The sequence below is a fragment of the Dermacentor albipictus genome, chromosome 8 (genome assembly GCF_038994185.2).
Source record: "Dermacentor albipictus isolate Rhodes 1998 colony chromosome 8, USDA_Dalb.pri_finalv2, whole genome shotgun sequence".
NCBI classification, from domain to species: domain Eukaryota; kingdom Metazoa; phylum Arthropoda; class Arachnida; order Ixodida; family Ixodidae; genus Dermacentor; species Dermacentor albipictus.
Genome location: NC_091828.1, coordinates 74403439 through 74421064, shown reverse-complemented (window position 1 = coordinate 74421064; position 17626 = coordinate 74403439). Strand labels below are relative to the sequence as shown.

At 45.2% G+C, this 17626-nt stretch overlaps 2 protein-coding genes across 2 annotated transcripts in view; one reads left to right on the top strand and one right to left on the bottom strand.

Annotated features, from left to right (window-relative positions):
- The window catches only part of LOC135920917 (sodium-dependent glucose transporter 1A-like), a 116310-nt gene that overhangs the window by 97028 nt on the left and 1656 nt on the right, over window positions 1–17626 (bottom strand). The window lies entirely within an intron of this gene.
- On the top strand, window positions 197–16151 carry LOC135920887 (dermonecrotic toxin SPH-like). Its single transcript, XM_065455150.1, has 6 exons — window positions 197–645; window positions 4481–4718; window positions 6869–7000; window positions 8542–8661; window positions 11086–11323; window positions 15778–16151. The coding sequence occupies exons 1-6, from the start codon at window positions 574–576 to the stop codon at window positions 15977–15979; spliced, it is 1002 nt and encodes a 333-aa protein (XP_065311222.1). The 5' UTR covers window positions 197–573; the 3' UTR covers window positions 15980–16151.

The following is a 17626-nucleotide window of genomic DNA, read 5'->3' as shown; positions in this document are numbered from 1 at the left end:
CACAGAAAGGAAATCGACAGAGCCACGCAATGGGATTTCCGTGAGCGCCCGAGATAACTTTTGCAGCAACGCTGCCTTGGAAAACAAACCAACAAACAAAAAAAGGAAGGAACGCCCCGAGGAAGGAACTCTCCACTCGCTCCGGACGCCGACACGCACCGTTCTTGCGCTCCTCGCGCCTTCAAGGTCGAGAAATAAAGGTACTCCGACGTTTCGATGGACACGCTGCGCGGCCTTGAATCGAGACCGCAGGCGTTGTAACTAATCGCGAAGTTTTGAACGGAGAGGCACAAAGCGCGAAGAGGTTGTTGCGCCTGCGTTGCGAGTTCCCATTAGCCATTCTCTCTTTGCGGTGCACGGTAACACGGGCTAGGAAGTTCCTTGCCTCTGAGGCCAGTGTATGTGCGCGTACGTGTGCCTTTAGTTTCACGCGTCGCTTTAATTTGGTGTTACGCCGAAACAAGGTGGTCACCCGAGAGCCCTGGTCGACTGCACGCAAACTTGCCCCTTACGTTCCCGTGACTGGACTCGCAGGCGATCTGCGACAGGGCTGTTAAGGAAGCAGCCTGAACAATGGACCTCGCGCGGATGAAGACCCCAACGTGCGCAGCAGTTCTCGTTGTTCTCGCGATTACCTTCCGGCAGGTAAGTTGCTCCCGATTGCCTCGTTACCTCGAGTACAAGCCCCTTCATTTTGCATATGATTCCTTTCTAGCCCTGCTGGAGATTCTCGCTTCGCTCAGCCTTTCGTTGTGCGCGTCCTGGCTCTGATCGTTACTTAGCCTATTCACCCTCAGTAAGCAATAGCAGCAACGGCGTCTATTTTTGACCCAGTCATCGTCCAATCGTGACAGAGCAGACAGTACGATAACCACGCCTCTTTTTGTTTTTGTTTATCCAGTCCTAATTATTTAATTTCTCGTTCTTTCATTCGCTCGATCCTCTCAAATAGTCATTATGATTTTAACTTGTTAGTCAGTTGCGCAAAACCGAACGTAGCTTATCGGGCACCGCAAATGGGAGGGTGCACCCGAGTGCTTAAGATAGAATACAATCGACGGAGAAAGTTCCTAAGTTTAAGAAACCGAGCGAAAGCCGTCTAAAGGTATAGCTAGGGCCTAGTTACGACTTGCACTTCTTTCACGGGCGTCTCTGCCGGAGGGGCAAGGGGGAGCACTTGCACACTCAACTGTCAAAAGTGCGGCACAAAGTATGTCGTCCCACTGCCACCCCCCCCCCCCCATCAAACCTGGCATTTTCCACTGCAAGCTCGAATATCCAACAAAACCACATTTCCGTTCAAATTTCCTTTCCGAGTACAGTGGTCACGTGAGTAATTCTTTCTTTTATTACGTATACGGTATGCGTACAACATATAGGCACATAACAATCCTCGTTACGCAAGCAAGGTATACGGTACACCTTGCTTGGGGGGCGAGGATTGTTACGATCCTGGCTGAGATGCACTGTAACGTTTGACGCGCGCAATACGCCATGCGTACACGCCCGCATTGCGGAGAAGGCTTGCGTTGGTGCAGGTGCCGGTATGAAAAATTTCGGCATGTGCTGCTTGCATCATGCCCAGCTTTTTGGGAACGTCAAACCATATTTGAAAACACAAAGTCAGCTTCCTACATTTAACGGGCAAGGAGAGGGGTCCGGTTGAAGTATTGAGACATTTTCGGCCTAATTCCCTTAATACATGAGTAATTCGCATAAAGAGCGTTTCTGTAGCTGCACGAAATGTTTTGACGATTGTGTTTGGCAGACGGCACAATTCTTGCCATTGATCTAAATGACTCGATGAGGCAGCTATATTTCAATATTTCAACAAGAAATGAATATGCTTAATTGAATTACGAAACATAACTTCGCTAATTAATTTTTCAGCTATATCACTCTAAATAGTAACATCACACACACACTACATATGTATGTATGTATATATATATATATATATATATATATATATATATATATATAGAGAGAGAGAGAGAGAGAGAGAGAGAGATTGCGGTGTGCCCCGGGCCGTGCTCGCTCCCCCTCGAGAAATAGTCGGTATACAACACTGCTTTCCCTAAATAAAGGCAAAAAATTACATCTGGGTATTCTGTAGACTAGGGACACCACATTGTTTAGCAAATTAACGCGGGGCAAAGCACTCAAGAAACATTCCTATAGCACAGGTAAGTGACTCTGCAAGAAAGAGAAAAATAACGATTTTATTTCATTTCGACCCCTTTTGAAGGGCTCCTGGGCGAGTAATCGATCAGTACACAGGAGCAAACGCGTCAGCCCCTCCCTGAAACGCTGCTTTCTGCAACTTACGGCAGGCGGCCAAACAAGTTTATGCTCGCGCCGTCGCGGCAGCAGCTCGCATCAACATAAATGCGGGCAATTTTGAACTTTTTTTCTTAAAAAAAATAATTAACTGTGCCAGGTGTTGTACTAAACGGCATAGACTCCAAAATGCGATCTTACTCCAAAATGTGAACGAGAGCAGTGTAGTGGGGAGCGCAAAAACTTTTTCCGAACAGGCGCAGCGATATATTCAGGACCCTGTATAGTAACGATCGTGCGTGTTCGCAGAGCGTTCTATAGACACGGAAGTGAAAAACTGCAAAATAAATGCACTCAGTGGTCTGCTTTGTCTTGTCTACAAGTCCGCTGGTAGCCCACATTCACAGAGTGGAATGGCTGGGATTTCTTTTACAGCGAAGCTGTTAAGGGCTACTTTCCCCAGGATCGTGTCTGCGTGTAGACACAAAATCCCGAAGGTAGTGCAATGCCGGGCCGACCAGTGGCGGAGGGCACGTGCAGTTCGCCATTAAGGGGCGCACATACGCTGCTTCGCTGGTTACCCTTCTTCGCAGAGTGGAAGGGCACTGTGCGTCTTTATTTTTTCGCGGTGCTTTGTTAGGTATTCAATAATTCACCATCTATCCTAAAGTGAAGGTCGTACCGATTGATACCGTCTTTGCAAGGAATCTTTACGGTAAAGCCACGACATACCACCTTGTATAAACTAGATGCTTTTTCAAGGAACCCACATAGATTACAATATTTTTTTCGTGTTTAAGTTCTGAAGAAAAAACAAAGGTTATGTGGCGCTGTGCAGGGGTACACTTAGCATAAACCTTTTATCTACACTTCAAGAAAACATGTTCCGTCTCTCGCTAATACAAAATTTTTAAAACATTCGCAGCCATTCTCCACTTTGTGAATGTGGGCTAACATCGGAGCTGTAAACATTTTGTAGGTCGCTTAAGCTTCGTCTTTAAGAACCGAACGCGATATATCATTCAAAGATCGCTCACTGCTTTTCACCCTTCCGGGCAACTGCAGCTCATGCACGAAGACGAGCAGGTAGCCCACATTCAGGGTGGAATGGCTGCGAATTTTTTTCGTTTGCTTCTTACGTTCGCTTAACTGCGTGCAAAAAAAAAAGCTCTCAGTACTTTCTGAACAATTGGCTCAAATCAGTGCTGAACGCGTGGATTGATTTCCGGCATATTTGCAACATAATAATCGAATGTGCAAATTGCTATTTCTCCAAAGGCGGAAAGAAAAAAAAACAAATTTCAATACTAAAGCCCAGGAGCTTAATATAATCAAGGTGAAGGCCCCCTAGTGGGCATTAAATTTCATCCGTGTGTACAACGATACATATTGTAGTGATTACACCAAGTAACAGTACGTGCAATGAGCCCACTATTTTGCGCCGCGCCGGGATACCACCGCCGAGCGCCTCGTAGCTTCCACCCGGCTGCAACCAGGTTTCGAGGTGGACTATGGGCTCCAGATACCACTCAACTTTCTCTCTCTCGTCTTCGTTTTAGTGATGCGCCTACACAATGCCAAACATGCATTTGTTCTTGCGCACGCCTTGCACAGCACCACGTGCACAATCAACGTTCACGTGGTGTTCACACATACAGGAAGCGCGTAGTTCTAACACACGCACATAAAGTGTCACACTGTGCGCATGCACCCCTCGAGCGTAACGACACATTTCCGACACGCAGAATGCTTCGTATCGCGGGATTAAGAGGCAGCCGCTTCTAGCAACGCCAACTGCCTACCAGTGTCCGATGCGTCTATAGAAACCCCGCTCCTAATTGTGTTCTCTTGTCTTAATCCGATCATGCATTGCGTAAGTCTCGTTACGAACCTTAGGCGACCCCATTGTTTGCCACTGAATTCCAATTTTTAAGGGCAATAGAATTGGACTAGCGGCTGTAGCATGAACAGATGTTCAAAGTGCCGCAAGTGCTACTGCGCTATGCAGTGTCAGCATGCGGCGACAGTGAGCGACTGTGATTGTATGTCTGTGCTCCTTTCTTCCTTTATCTCTACTTTGTTATCACTTTGCCTCCCCCTCCCCTCTTTTCCCAGCGTAGGGTAGCAAACCGGATCTACCCCTCTGGTTAACCTCCCTGCCTTCTCCTTTACTCTTTCTCTCTCTCTCTCTCTCTCTAAGGCGGCAGCCATTGACCGGAGGCCCGTGTACAACATCGCCCACATGGTCAACTCTATAGCCAAGCTAGACGAAGCCATGGAGGACGGCGCGAACTCGGTCGAAGCGGACGTCAGCTTTGCGGACAACGGAACGGCGACCAGGTTGTTCCACGGCGTGCCGTGCGACTGCTTCCGGGCGTGCGACATCCAGGAGGAGGTGCCCCGTTTCCTGCAGTACGTCCGCAAAACTACGAGTGGCCGTAAGTCTAACGTGGCGATTCGGGCTTGTCGGTGGTTCATTACGAGCACTAGACGTGGCGCATTGCGGACAAGGACAATAAAAGAATTGAGACACACTTGGCGCTAACTATAGGCGCACTTGGCGCTAACGAGCTTCGAAATAAACTGCCAGCAACGCGCTACGTTTAGTCCTCCTAAACGTAGACTTCGCTTATTGTTATGTTTTCCCTCGTTCTTTCTTTCTTATCTTTCCTTCTTTCTGACTTTCTTTGCAGTTTTGGAATGGGAACGTCGTCGCCATTTAACCAATTTAATTTCTTACTTTAAGGATTTTATTATGCGATATTGCTTATAAATATGCCAGTTGTCTTTTGCAATCTTCAGAAAACGATTGAGATACTACAAGCCAGTGACAGACAATTCTGCTTTTTAAGCTCGATACCATCGCTTGAAAACGCAGATCTTATTTACTTGTGAAACAAAAAGTAATGAATTAATAATCCGCATAATTCTACTAATCCATTCTTAAGCTAACAACGTTACGGCACGACTGAAATTTACGGACTGGAGCCGAGAAGCTCCCAAGGCCGTATCCATGTCGAAGAATACTGAAGTCCTGCCTATACATTTAGGATATGCATAACTATATTGTGCGACCAAATGCACTTGCGTTCCAGAAAAAACTTCCTACTCTACTGTTTAAGAGGCGTATTGTTAAAAAGAAAGAAGTTTGTGAAACAGTGCATATGGCCACAAGTCTGGCGGTGCTTATCTATAAATAGAGCTATAGTCACAAATTTTTTTTTTTCATATGAGTGTACCTTAAGAACTCACCTGCTTCGTTTTACTAATCAGTACGTGCCCTGAAGTGATTATTTCTTCCATACATATGCAGAATTAGTCTTTTTTTCTTTTTTTGGAATACGTTCTCTTTCATTTGCTTGGAGGACAAACTGAGCGTAAGTGCGTTACTGTGTGCCATTATATGTGCGTGAAGTCAACCTGTATTTCACTGATTGAATTGCTTGGCAGTGAAGCTTATATTTCACTGCGTTATGTATAGAGCGTGAGAGCGGGCATGTTGTTGAGAAATATTTTCCATACCTTGAGTCATTATATACGTAAGTTTCAGTCAACCCCATCTAACGCAACAGGTGCCTACTACTGCTTGCACGCCACAAATGCGTGAGGCCGGACAAAAAATGAATCCCCACTGAGTCACTAGACACGGGTGGGAAACTTAACCGCCTAACATTTTTTGCACTCATTGTATCACAGTAAATTGGATGATCGTCCAATTACTGTCCCCACCGTCCCCACCGATCATCGGCTCAGAAGGCAGTAAAGGCACTTTTATGCGTTCTCAGAACGTCGGCTTTGCGAGAGCGGCTTTAACTCAAGTGCTGTCCGTACACGCATCTACACCTTCTCTCTCCTTTCTCTCTCTTCCCCTTCTCCCTTTCCCCGGCGTAGGGTAGCCAACCAGACCCTTGACTAGTTAATATCCCTGCCTTCCTATATTCCTCTCTCTCTATTGCATCGCAGTGATGCCTCTTTTGCCCGTAATCATATCTTTGCAGCACGTCATGTCTCATCTCGCACAGATCATGCGCATAGAGGTCAACTTGAGTTTGCGAGAACAAAAAAAGAAAAAAGAAAAAGTAATTTCCTCTTGTTCTGTCGATTGCTAAGCCGAACGCATTACCGCCAAACATAGCCACGATAACGAGTCCACTTTCTTTTCGATCGGCATTACTAACCCATTAAAAAGGCGATGTTTGCCGGCTTATTCTGGTGATCTCCTTTTACTTTCCGTTTATTACGTCGTATTTGATCCCTCGACTTTTGTGCTTCGATACGTTGGCTGTATTTGATACTGTCAGATTATTACGTACCAGTTACTTTGAGTTTTGCTCATCATCCCTTTCTTTTAGTTACTTTGACTGTCGGGCTTGTTGTAAACGTTTGTACTTAGGTCGTTACCTTTTATTTCCTTGTGTTTCGACTACGCCCCTTCCCTCTCCCCATGTAATGCCTTCTGTTCGATCCTTAGGAAAAATAAATGAAATGAAATGAAATCAGCATTCAGTATGACGTGCATATAAACGTAAGCCAAAGCACGGACTGTGCAATGGATGGCTTCGCACTATATTTCACGCCTTCCTTTCAGGTGGAGCGAAATTCAGCGATCGACTAGCCCTTCTCTTCTTGGACCTCAAAGTAGCCAACGTCGAAGAAAAAGAAAAATACCGCGCAGGCGTTGACATCGGACGAAAGCTTCTGCGTGACCTCTGGTACCATGGTAAGTTTATTTATCAGTATGTATATATTTATACTGTCTGATTGATGTACATGTCCTTCGGCATGAATGCAACCATATAGAAGAGTTTGTCGTCGGAGTGCGATGACTCCTTCACTTGCTTATCTGAAAAAAAATTACGCGGACAATTATATAGGAATTGTTCCACAGGTTAATACCAGAAATACCAAAACGTAGATCAACACTAGTCACTGCTAGCAGGTGAGATGTTTCTTGAACACTCACTGCGCAGATAATAGTACATGAACGTGTACGCGTCGCTTATTCAAAGTACTTTTACGAATGCTACGAGGCGTATACTGCGGCTAAACAAGCTTAGGACACTTCCGTTATGCACAGTTTTCTCAACTGCTGCACACTATCATCATGAGAGAGTGCGACAAAGTGGGTTGGCCAGTAAACTACTAATTACGCAGCACAGTGACGACACTGAACTTTCCCTTCAATAGTTCAGTTCTTCAAGGTGTAATTAGAGAATTGAACTTCTCTCCTGTTTACTAAAATGTACTAAAAGAAATTCACTATATTGAAATGCATTCTTATCACGTTACACACATTTATATACTCCGGTAAAGCCGTAATTCGAGTTACGTCTCATGCGAAAGCATCATATGCCCCATTACGCGAAATATGTGCCGTTGTAGTCGGCGGTGTGACCGAACAATGGTACCAAAAGTGGCCGACAGCAAAAACTAAAACTACCTAAAAAATTACTCCAATTGACGTCAAATTTCTCAGCGAGGTTCCTGTAAACAAAGTATATCAGTGCTATTCAAAGGAACATCAGGGAAATTTCGGTCTGGGAGGGAATCGAACCTTGGCCTCCGCGATACGAGACGCGCATGCGCTTCTCTGACGCCACGGCGGCTCCGCGGTTCTGTTTAACTAAATGTGCACCGAGTGCTTGCGTCATTGCGCACGTCACGTCGTAGTCGTCTGGCTCCCTAAGCGTGTGGCCTAGAGCGTCCGTAGTTGGTCACGTGACGGCACAGCCAACGGCTAGGAGGTGGCGCCACGTCATGAGCGTATAAAAGGAAAAAGCATTCATATCCAATTCAGTGCGCTGAGCGATCCTTCGAGTTATCAAGTAACTCCTCATGGGTGAGCGAGTGCGTTGAGACGCTTGGTGCGTTTTAACTTGGTTTCACCGAGGCGCAGTTAAAATGCAGGCTAAAAACTTGCACGGACAGGGAACACGCAGAAAGGACACTTCTCAAAAGCGAATATAATTCTTTCGCATTCCCACACGTAAGCAGTCTTAAGTATCTCTGGCGAGTTTTATTGCGCCTAGCAGTGCTTGCGACGATGTCTTTGTATTAAGTTTATATGTCTACTGTGTGATATCTGCATAACGCAATAAGTACAACACTTCTTTAGCTGCTTTGAAATGATGCACGTTAAATCATCTCTATCAGTACTTGTGAGCTTATTTCCACTCCTGTATTATTCCTTCGTATTATCCAACACCGTGAATAAGGAAACAAACAAATACAGCTGCCGATTTTTTTCTGCGTTCTACACAGTTCCTACGTGGCAAGCGGTGAACGTCCTGCTGTCCGTTCCCAGCGTCTCCGACAAAGAGGTGCTGCGAGGAGCAGTCCACACAGTTTCACGTTTCTCGCCGATCATGCTGGACAAGATAGGTAACGATTGTGTAGACTGTCCTTATACTCCGATCTGCGTATGGGCGTTAGCAGGAACATAAGTGAAAAACGCTGAATAATTTATTCAGTACCAAAACAAAGCACTCGCATACCACGGACATATGAAAAAAGAAACAGTTATAATATTAGGTGGAAATTTTACATTTTGCCAGGGTATGGCGGAAGGGGGGGGGAGGGGTCCGACGAGTTTTACCCCAACCATTTCTTGCTCTCCCAATTTCTCTCTTACTATACAGGATACTTATCTTTAAGACCATACAGTTTTCTCTTTTTTTTTGCAAAATGTAATGAAAGCAACGAAGAAGGTGGTGTTTTGCAGATGATTTCTAGGCGGACATACTTTACTGCTAGTAACGTGAGTTTCAAATAACTAATTAATAAAAATTAGTTATTTAGCTTTTTTATTGGTGCCTTGTTGCAGTTGTCTAAATGTGCATGCTCTCTCTGTATACGCTGTCTATACGTAGAATCCTTTCAAGACATTGAGAAACAGCTGGTTACTGCAGAATACAACGCATTCGAGCCTTTGATGAAGGAATATAGCGCTCGGAACACAGAATGTTGCAGATGCACTCCGACGTGTTCTGAACTTCCTATTTCGCCTACATATTGCCAGAACATTTCTTTTATTTTGGCAGAGTATAAATGAAGTAGCTCAATTAATTCACCGAAGATATCGGATAAACAGATTACAAACGTCGTATAAAGTATGAAAATAAAGAAAGAAAGAGGGTAAAGTATTGATTTGCAAAACTCATAATCAAGCCAAAAACCATGAACTTTCGCAACACATTACACTTAACACGACCCTCTGTTTAAATCAAATGTAAACTCGGTGAGACGTAGCATTTCCTCGCGAAACACTGGAACCTTGATGAAAATCACCATAGGACGGTTTCGAGCCCTAACGTACGTAATTACTTGACGCGCTCTGAAAACTTGTCCACGCATCACGCATAGTATACCCGCTATAGCCTCCGAATTCCAACTTTGTGGCACATCGCGTCCTTTCTAGACATTGCAAGCTGCCTATGTAGTTGATATGCTTCCTAAGCTTTCGGTACACCTCACCCATAACATGGCACCCGTTTCGCGCAGATATAGGATTGCTGCCACATTTGCGGGGAAACTTTGCAAGCGTTTTAATAGCGTCTCCGCACAGCCAAAACACGAATATTTAATAATATTAATTTAGTCATTAATTAACTAACATACTTGAAATGTTTTCTGTGCATTACCCATAATATCCCCCGCATTCCAAATAAATATTGATTAGTTATATAGACAGCGCACATTAAAAACAGGGAAACTAAGAACTGAAGCCTTGACAAAAATTCACAATATCTTGGGTGTCTTCATTTATTGCGTCCGTTTTTTTTCGCTCCTATAAATAAGTCATGAATTACCAAGTAGCTTATCAGTACGTCTTAAGGTATAAATGTAAACTTCGTGAATGATCTAGTTCTCCCAAGATATCATTAAACAAGCATAAAACGTTTTCAAGTCGCACCATTTCCTTCGCTGTAAATACTTGCACACAAATGTTGTAAGGAATGTGAACATTAGGAAAACTATTTACTTATTAGGTAGCTGCCCGTATAGCTTTATAAGTGAAGATTATATTGCTAAATTTCTCTTTAATGAGGTTAGCCTTCGTGGTTATGAGCATTCGGAGAAATTAAGCAAAAATACTAATTAATAAAAAGCGGATCACACCTCACGAATAATTAAATAACAAGGTTTTCGTCAATTTAAAAAAATTAACAAATGAGTATTTCTGAAAAACCTAAAGGAAACCTTAGGCGGCGGGCGCCAACTTGAAGATGACAAATTGGAGAGCAGGAAGGAGGGATCCTGCTCCCCCCCCCTCCCCCCGTAAAATTTGGCGCGGGCTAGAGCTCCCCGAGCCACCCGAGCCACCCGAGCACCTCGTAGTCGGTGCCTGTGGCTGAATTACCACAGCGAATTGCTGTCAGTCACATGATTTCAGTTTAGGTTCACGTACTGCAGAAGGACGCCAAAACAATGCAAAAAATGTGCACAGCATGGATGACTAATGAAGTCGAAGCACAGCAAATTTCAACCAATTCGTCACGAGAAAACAACAATCGCATGCAATAACACACTCTCTAGTTGGAAGCTTAAAATTACCTCAAAGCAACCGTTGCCTGTCCAAACTTTAGAGGACACGACCTTCAGCGTTGTCTTGTACGAAAATACGACCTGTATCAGACGCAGCGAAATTACATTCCTGCCTTAAGTACATCGAATGTCACACGAGCTTTAACTAGTGCAGCCAATTCTCAAACCGTATGTAATTTAAGATGACATTGTGCTAAAGGTTATGACATATGCTGTGTAGATTGCTGAGAAATATTACGTTCACGACAATTCTTCCCACAGGGTTCGACATCAGCAACAACGACAAGCTGGACACCATCCGAAGCCTGTACACAGACCTCGGCATTGAAGGCCATCGCTGGCAAGGGGACGGCATCTCAAACTGCCTGTCTTACCTGCGGCCAGCTGCGAGGATCCAGAACGTCATCGATAACCGCGATTCCGAAGAAGTTGGCCGCTACGTTGAGAAGGCGTACCAATGGACGGTGGACCTGCCGAAGCAGATTCGTCGCTCGCTCAGGTATAATAGTCAAGTGGTGTAAAAAAAATATTAAGCGGTATCGTCGAACTGAACGCACAACCACTTTTTTGACATGCACTAACATAATCGCTTTCTTTATAGACGGAGGGAAAAAGGAGTTACTTCGACTTAAGCACGTGGGACTAACGCTCACACCGAACAAAGTCTTGAGGTAGAAGAGCTCGCGCCATCTATCGACGGAATTCGGCGGACTAAAGCCCACAACTCGATCATTTTCGACCAACTCGGACAAACGTTTACGGCTTGTGAATCCAGCAAAATATGAGCGCCCGAAAATGTTGTTGCATACGAGCGCATGTAATTTCTTAACCCCTACACAGACGAAAGTTATCATTGGTGGAGTGTGAGTATACTCGAAATATCAGAAGTGCACCAGGCATTCCTCGCTGTTTGCGCCGTTTCACATAGAGTGCTTAAAAATTGAAACCCGAAAATTTTCGAAGCTACTTCGACGTGTCATTTTATTTCCAGATTCACCTGTTTTTGTAACAGTTGCGTAATTTAAACTCGATAACGTACACGTGGGACTACTCCTTGCATTGAAACTGACTTGAGAGCGATTACACGTCGCTAGTCGTAGTGGTTACGCGTGAAAGGCGTTCAGTGCTGCTTGTTACTGTACGCGTTTCAATTTTTGGGGACTGTGCCTGGAGTTTAGACAATTAGTATAGTTGCAAGCACTTGCTATTCAGTGAGCTCAGAAACAAAAATAGTTACTCAAACTCAAATCAATTCGATCATAACTTACAGCAGCTTTCCTAATAAAACCCAGTCAAATCCGTTGCAAAGCTTCCGCCTTTTAATTTCTACATAAATCTGTGCGAAAAAATTACAAAAAAGCCACGCTGAAGCGCACACAGACACAGCGCAGAAATCGCAAGCGGCTTAGCTTGTTAAGTATATGCTCAACTAACCAGTGCGCTGTCGAATTTTGCTTTCTCTTGATAACGCATTCGCCCTAAATATTTTGTCCCGATTATGGGTGGTGCGTTTTGTTTTGTCTGTGTGTGAGGAGAGCTGAGATTTTATCTTACGTCCGTCCCCTTAAGCCTGTGTGTCCCTCAAAAGTCATGAGCTTTTGTGCGGTTGACCGCGTCTTGTCGTTCGGTAGTCCATGTAACGTGCCATTCCGCACCAGTACAGACAAAAGAGCGATTAGAATATATATATATATATATATATATATATATATATATATATATATATATATATATATATATATATATATATATATATATATATATTTATACAGTGAAACCTCGTTATAACGAACAGTTAAAAATTCGGAAATTAGTTCGCTATATCCATAATTCGTAATATAAAATTCCGTAAAAAATACATGCAACAGGAGCAAAATTCAATCGGAGAAGGCACAGCAACTCGAACGATGCTTACTTGGGACACGTTCATTTATTTACGCACAAAAAACTGCGTTATCGCGGCCTGCTTCTTGGTGTTGATCGCATACCGTATCACGCCCTGTTCCGCAGTTTGCAAACACTCAACAAGGGCAAACCCACTGCCCTCAATAGCACTGCACGTTGAATAATCTCGAGCATGGTCTTTAACGTCAGTGCCACTCTTTTTTTCACATTCATCGCCATCACAGCACTACGCACACCCGCGCACCGCACTCGACACGACCACCGAAAGAGCCTCCACACAACGCTACGACGGCCACGCCACTGCTAACACTAAAACGCAAAAGCAACATTCGATCACGCCGCTGCTGAAGCGGCGCTGTCAGCGGTTGTGAGATGCGGACGATTTCTTTGGCTGTCAACTCTCGATGTCGACGTGGCATCTGTGGAGCTGTCAGCGCCTGCGAGGTAGTCCTGAACGTTTGCTGCGCCGCACAACAAACCTGTAGTGCAACGAAGCCTGCCGCCTACTATTAAAGTGAGGTAGGGCTTGGCGTCGCGAAGTTCGTCATATCCGTTTGCTGCCAAACCGCGTTCGCTATAGGAAGTTAAAAATACATGTGTTTGACAAAAATATTTCGGAAGAGTTCGATATATTCAATAATTCGTTATATGCGTGTTCGTTATATCGAGGTTTGACTGTATATATATACGTATATATATATATTCCACGTCCACCGCCAAGGTCTGTGAGTGGGGGCGCTGGCTAACACTCCCAGGGTTCTACTAGTACACATAAATACCCAAGAAAGAGGATGGGGAAACGCCGCCGCGATAGCTCAATTGGTAGAGCATCGCACGCGACATGCGAAGGTTGTGGGTTCGGTTCCCACCTGCGGCAAGTTGTTTTTTCATCCACTTTAATTTCCATTAATTTATCATTACTTTATTTCATTTATTAAGCACATGCAATTTCCCCTATGTTGTACTTGGTGTCAGTGTTTGTTGGCTTCTCATTATATGACTAATAATTATCGGGTCCCTCGGTTATATATATATATATATATATATATATAAATGTGACAGCATCATTGATTCTAACCGAGCTATACAAGTGCTACAAAACTTCGCCGGGAAAGCATGTCAGTATTAACTACCCAGAGGCAAGTGTATTGCCTCTGGGTAGTGTAAGGAACAAAGCCAGTCTCCCAAACTGTGAAGAAACAAACTTATTCGCTGCACCCGGCGGTTTCACTAATGCGAAGCACTGTGACGTACAAGCGCAATGCACACACGTGCTTGAAGTTTGTTATACGATGTAATGCGTTGTATCTCGTGCAATGATCAAAACGTGCTACAGGTTGCAAACGTACTACCCCAGGCACGAGCTCAAGTGTCCGAACTCGGTGAACCAGAATGGCTCCGGACAGATTCCGAGTTCTGCCAGAGTCGGTCAACATTTCATTGATGAGTTCTGCATCACTTTTGTCATTGGTTATGATGGCGCTTCATTGATGTTTAGCTTTTCCTGGCACAGTTGCTCGTGTATTGAAGGTAAAACTATGTAAGCCAACCTTCTGCCAGTGTATCTGCACCGGGAGAAATCTGAGGTGGATCCAGGCTATTGTCCAACTGGAAGCCCGCGTCCAACACCTTCGGTGAGGTCGGACGCTGCCAGGGAACTTCGCCTGGAGTTCTCTGGAGTTGCCGATTCAATTGCCGATTACACAAACTGGACTCCCCGCTACGGCTAGAACTGCCATCTAGCCTTTCCCGCGGCGAAACAACCTTGCTGTGCCGCTTGTGGCTGGGAGTGCCGTTCACGAACGCATACTCCTATCGTTTGGGAATGGCCGAGAGCAGGATGTCCGACTCCTGCGCGTGCGAGGAAGCCATCGAGCACCCGTTGTGTACCTCCCCTCGCTACGATGCACAACGCTTCTCTCTGCCGCCAACTTTACACCGACTGGACTCAAGACCGTTCACCGAGTCAAAGATACTCGGACCGTGGCCACGCCCGTCACTGGCACGAAAAGCAATTCGTGCACTAGTGCAATACTTGAAGTGCACCGGTTTAAGAGACCGTTTATAATGTCCCTGTGTATAGTGTCCCTCCCACACGCTCTCAGTCCTTACTCTCTCCATTCCTTACTCCCACCCCCCGTGTAGTGTAGCAAACCGAGTGCTCTTCCGGTTGACCTCTCTGCCTTTCCTGTCCTTGCTTTCTCTATCTCTCTCATAAAACACAGATAGAGTAGAAAGGAGGGCGCTCGCTGTGCGCTGAATATTGTCAGCCGGCACGGCTTATGTTAAGGTTAGCGTCTGACACCACGTGGCGACAGGAATTTCGCCCGACCTTCTCCCAGGATTCGTCGAAAAGAGGGGTTGACTTCTCCTGCGAGGGCCAATGTCAGTCAGCTTGCGCACAAAGGGCCTTCTCCCAGGATTCGTCGAAATGCGGGTTGACTTCTCCTTTCCTTGCTCGGTAATGCAGGAGGAGGGGCCCCTTCTCTGTGCCTGTCACGTGACATCGACGGAAGCAAGATCCCGCCCACACTTGCAGAGAGCCTATTTAAGGGGCTCCGAAATGTACTTTGATATACTTCATGCTTTTCTTAATTTTTTTCAACTACCTTTGAATAAACCGTGCAAGTTTCGCACTAGCAAATCGTCTCGCCCTTGCTCGGTCGCCATGGTCTACCGGATGCCTGCAGCCCGCCGACAACGCCACGCTACCCAATAAGAAATGTCGGTCGAGCTTCGATAGGCAGGCGCCACTACTTCTCGGCAGCAGTACGGTACGCTACCCACGAGTACGCAACAAACTGGTTGCCAGCGGTGGGATCGCCTCCAAACGCAACACTTAGCGCAACCCCGCCCCCCACCCCCCACCCCCCCACCCTACTACCACTAGAGAGATGCCCGCTGAGAGATGCCGATAAATGCCCTGAGACATACTGGTAGATCATTATTTACGCTGATCCAAATTTAGTTTCACGGATAGTCTTTGATGCACCCAATTATTTGCTTCTCGTTGGTCTCCTAAGTTGTCTACGTTGAATTTTGTTTCAGGAGGGGCGTGGATGGCATAATCACGAATAGGCCTCAGCGCTTAGCGAAGATCATGCAGGAAGGCGAATTCAACACCACCCTGCGACCTGCCAATGTTGCTGACAGTCCCTGGACTCGCTTCGGGGGTTTGTCCCCTTTTCCAAGGCTGCCCTCGACTGATATGGACTTTCTAGGGGATGACGATTTTCCCCGGTTGCGTTGACTGCAGTGTGAGGCCGGCGCTACTGGTGGGATCGTGAATGACACTCAGCTAAACTCCATCACCTGAAACAAGGAATGCCTCAAACTGTAAGGAACCAGTGTAGTATAATGCATTTTTTATAGGAAACACCTAATTAGTATTTGATTATTTAATTAGCATATATATATATATATATATATATATATATATATATATATATATATATATATATATATATATATATATATATATATATATATATCGAAACGCTTGTTTAGAGCATTATATCAACAACCCTACACTTGATCGGCACTCAAGTTGAGAAATTCTGAAATTCACTGGCTTGACTGCTAAATAGCTATGTATACTTTAAAGGTTAACATTGTCGCAGATTGAGGCATCCTCGTTCTGATAACCTTCAATACTGCGCAAACGTTACGGGCTAAAATAAACAAGTGATTATTTGGAACGTCTCGAGTTGCATTTCTGGGCCTTGAGATCGATTATAACGGTGTGACAGTGACAGATGAAAAACCGTATAAAAAGCATCGACGATCTCGCAAGAGCAACATCAAATGCAGCGTTTCAGTTGTCCCCAGGAATGGCATCAAAGTGCAACTTGTTCCCGTATATAAAACCGAGCAACACTAGTGAAAGACTTAGTTATATGAACTGGTAGCAAAGAGTACACAAGGTCACTTGGAAACGCGACATATCAGCGGCTCCCAATTGGGTAAAGGCCTTTTGCTGCGGAACACCCTCCTGCGCACTACGACCCAAAGAAACTGCTACTTCTCTCGTGCGAAGTATCTCCGAATGTTGTAGGCGCAGTCCTCGCTCTCAAGGATGACCAAAGAAGGGATGTGCCGACAGCGTTCGTCTCCGAAACTCTAGGCCTGCCCCAGCGGAGAAGACAATAGGATTATGAAGGACTCGCTGAGGTCTTCGGTGCCGTTCATTTGCACCAGTACCTGGCAGGGTGACGCGTAACGTCACAGCGGATAAGTCAGATTAGGGGTGTTACCGGACTGCGCTCTTTGCCTGACCCAAAGGAGATCCCCGGGGAGATAAGACGACGCTTTATTCAACTCTGGCGTGGGTCTGCCACGAAACACGACCAACCATCGGCACTCCCAGTGCCTTTGATGACGGAACTACAGAACATCACGGGGCTGATAACATGCACCGAGACACTCACCTCCACTGCAATGGCGTCCAGCTCTACAGCGCGCGGTCTTCGCGCGAAATCGTTACAAATAGTTAAAATTGATTGCGGACGATCTTTACAAGCCTCCATCGAATATTTCCAACGTGCAATTTCATAGGGACGCAAGACGCCTTATGAAATGAGGAAATGCTTATTTTATTCTTTTTAAATGCTCGTTGGGGGCTTTTTGTGCATTCATCCAACATTGTGGCACCATGTAAGCAGCAGTAGTTCCCGTAGGAAGCTCCACCAGACGACGTCAGCTGAAAAAAATTAAATTACAAGCGTGATTTGGTATTAACATGTAAGAATAATGCGTGTAGAGGCGAAGTGTGCGAAAGTGGGGAATGGAGGCATTACAAAAAGCAGCCATAGTGTGTAGAAGGAGTATGCTTCTACACACTGCGTAGAAAATAGCCGACTCATCCCAAATAATACCGTACATAGGACAAAAACATTTA